At 53.0% G+C, this 3,337-nt stretch overlaps 1 protein-coding gene across 3 annotated transcripts in view; it reads right to left on the bottom strand.

Annotated features, from left to right (window-relative positions):
• Positions 1–1,203: 1,203 nt before the first annotated feature.
• GEMIN7 (gem nuclear organelle associated protein 7) overlaps positions 1,204–3,337 on the bottom strand; it is a 28,197-nt gene continuing 26,063 nt past the window's right edge. For all 3 annotated transcript variants that reach the window (XM_027766916.1, XM_027766915.1, XM_006142070.3), the window contains exon 2: positions 1,204–2,234. In XM_027766916.1, coding sequence (XP_027622717.1) covers positions 1,834–2,226 — 393 coding nt within the window. In that variant the 5' untranslated portion in view covers positions 2,227–2,234 and the 3' untranslated portion in view covers positions 1,204–1,833. The remainder of the gene's footprint in view (positions 2,235–3,337) is intronic.

Here is a 3,337-nt window from a genome sequence, read left to right as displayed (position 1 = left end):
TTGGTGGGGCTAGGCTAGCTGACAAGAACAGGTAAAAGGATGGCAGGTGGAAAGGCGCTAGGCAGTGCGTTGAATCTAGTACAGGCGACGGATGCTGACACGGACGGAGCCTCTCCTGTAGACCAAGCCTCTGCTCCTCGCTAGAGACTGTAGAAGGCAATTAAATCAATAGCTGTCTCTGGGTGGGTAGCGTTGCATGAAATATAATTCAGATTACAATATTAAAGCACACTTGAGCCCATAAGGGGTATCACAGCCCTGATTGGGAGACGGGAGCGTCCACAGGCGAATGACGAATCTGCCAACTAGAATGCCGACAGACGAAGGTGGATCCCTGAGCCAGAAGCAAACCCGCGCAAGCTCAGGCCACGCCTCCAGGGCTCGCCTCAGTCGTTACTGATTCGCTTCTGCACTTTCTTCAGGCTGCCTTAGCCGCCATCTAGCCACTCCCGGGAAGGCGGGGCTAAAGCCATAAAAGGGAGTTTTGGGCGGTGCGAGCCACGTCGTTGCCAAGGCAACGTGAGAACTCTGCCCTGGGCTGTCTGGAGGAGTTGTGAATGGACAGATGGCGGCTGGGCTGGCTACCCACCCGCCTGTCCCATTCAACATCTTCGGCCGCCGCACTTTTGTCACCGAGACGAAAACAAGTCCCGTCTATATTTAGTGGAAGGCTTTACTTACATTCTGAACTTGAAGGGAGTACAAAAGGAGACAGAGAGTACTTTAAAGAAAGATCTGCCGAATTATTTCTAGTGAAGCGAGTGACATTTACAGCCACGCTGCACACTGCAGCGGAATGGAGAACAGGCGAAGCTTCAGTCTAATCACTACCCTCGGTCGTTTCTTATTGGCACAGCGGCACAGCTTCGGACCATACCCCGTGTTCGGAAGCCAATCAGCCGCCACCTGCATGCAACCCACGCCACCTAGAGGTGGGTCAACTGAGACGAGCTGGTGCGCGAACACGTGACTCACCAGGAGCCCGGCCCCTCGAATGAAATCTAGCCCGTCTCCCAAGCCTGGCATTCGGCACTGGGTGTTCTCGCCACTTCTGGAGCCCAGCGGCAGTCCAATCCCACACCTTTATCCTGGTTGGTCCCCTTGCCCAGCTCCCCCGGATTCAGCCCTCAGAAAGCCACCCGACCACCCCCTGAATTTGATTCTATCACTGTGGGGTACACATTAAAGAACACAAAACTGGAGTCTAATTTTCTTGGGATAATTGGCTCTTTGGCAGGAGGAGAACACTGGGGTGTGTCTTCAGGGTGTCTGAACTTTGCAACCACTTTAATAAACAATTTCCCCGTTTTCAGTTTGCCTTCCTGCACCACCACCACCACCACACCACTGGCATCAAGCCCAGATTTCTAGAGTTCAGAGTTCTGTGAGATACAGCGTTTCTGGGGTTCCAGAAATTTACTGACTAGATCCTGCAGGTCTCAAGGGTCCAGAGTTGTTTGGCGCTTGGCTCAAAATTTCAAAGGATTCCAAAGTTCTATGGAGCCCAGAGTTCCAGCTCAGGACTGTCTGCAGGCCTGGGATACTGCAGCTAAGCCCAAGGCAGAAAGGTGAACACAGTAATGTCTTTTTTTTTCTTTTTTAGTTTTTGTTATAGGACATGTGCGCTCACCAGAGAGTGACAGAGCAAGAGAAAGAGAGAAGTCACCTCCTAGACAGGATGGCGGTGCCACACTCCCCTACTCTCCTCTCAGGCTTCTAAGCACACACGCACATTCTCAAGCTGCTAGGTCCGGGACTCGAATGGTGAAGTTAGCCATGTGGGATCCAGGGCCTTAAGCTCCACACCACCTGCTGGCCCCCACTGTAATATCATTATGGCTTGAAGGTGTACGAAATAATGTCACTACATCGGAGCAGCGCCTCAGCCTGCACACCGATGGGAGTCTGTAGCTGCGACACGTAGAAGTTGGCCACGTCCAGGTCGGTGGCTCCGAAGTGGGCGGCCACATGCACACCCTCGTGCAGCGTGAAGCTCACCTGGCGACCCACCATGGCCAGCAGGCTGCGGAGGTAGCGCTCCCGAAGGGTGGCTCGGGCCTTCTGTTCCTGGGATTCCTGAGATGGAGCTACGGCACACTCCTGGATTTCAGGAACTTCCGGCTTCGGGGGAGCCCTCCGTCCGTTTGGGGCAAAACCACGGCTGAAGCCATCAGGGCCCCGGGGGAGGCGGAGTACAGGCACAGGACTGGCCAGTGGAGTCTGCATTGTTCTGCCTGCCAAGTGAAGACAAAGAGCAGGGAAGTCATGAAACAGGGAGCCTGGGGCCAGCTGCGCGGTGCAGGACGTGCTTCTGGATCCAAGCGAGTGCTTGAATTCAGCCCTCCCGTCTCCCTGGACGCCGGCGCCCAGGATCCTGGCGGGGGGAGGCCATCATGTAGTGAAAGCAGGGAAAACAGCAGAGGGTGGTCCACCAGGCATCTCCACCCAGTCACTCCAAACTAATTCCCCCTCCTCTACTCTGCCATCCCTCCCCTAGTTACTCACTTCTCAGAAACTAGCACCACATCGCACATGGTGGCTTCAGTGAAAAACCAAGTCTCTTATACACAGTACATGAGCCCCAGGAAGGCAGGAACTATTTGTTTACTTTTTTTTTTTTAGATTTTTGCCATAGGGCAAAAGAGAGACAGAGACAGACTGGGAAAGTGAGAAATCATCTCATCCCCCAGGGGGGATAGCCATGCCACAATCCCTTCTCCTCCAATTTCCTCTCAGGATTTTGGGTGCACACACATGCACCCAGTGTTGTTCGAGCAACCAGGTCCAGACTTGAATCCCAGAGTCTGCCATGGGGGACCCACCACCTTAACAACCATGCCACCCGCTGCCCCTGTTTGTCTACTTTTGTCAAGGATTTTATCTCCGTAATAGGCAAGAATATTTACTTCAAGAACAAACGCAGCCTCCTCTGTCTCACAAATAGACACAAATTGTCAGGAAAAAACTTTTTAAAAACTTTTGCCAGAGGGCATGTACACTCCCCATAGATGAGATAGAGGGGGAGGGAGAGAGCCCTGTCCATGAAGAATAGTCAGGCCAGGGACCAGCAGTTAGTGTAATGGCTATGTCGCTGGACTCCCATGTGGTCGACAGTGGTTTGAGTCCCGGACCCGGTGGCTTAAACTCACACCGGGCACGTGTGAGTGCATGCCCAGGATCCCAAGAGGAGAATGGAGAAGGGATTGCGCCGTGGCCATCCCCCCCCCAGGGGGTGATTTCTCACTTTCTATCTGTCTCTCTCTGTCTTTCTAGCGAGCACACACTCCCTATAGCAAAAAAAAAAAAAAAAAAAAAAAAAAGAGAACCACAGAAAAAA

This window comes from Tupaia chinensis, unplaced genomic scaffold (genome assembly GCF_000334495.1).
Source record: "Tupaia chinensis unplaced genomic scaffold, TupChi_1.0 Scaffold000067_1, whole genome shotgun sequence".
NCBI lineage: Eukaryota > Metazoa > Chordata > Mammalia > Scandentia > Tupaiidae > Tupaia > Tupaia belangeri.
Note: the sequence above shows the minus strand (reverse complement) of the source record. Positions and strands in the feature narration are given on the sequence as shown.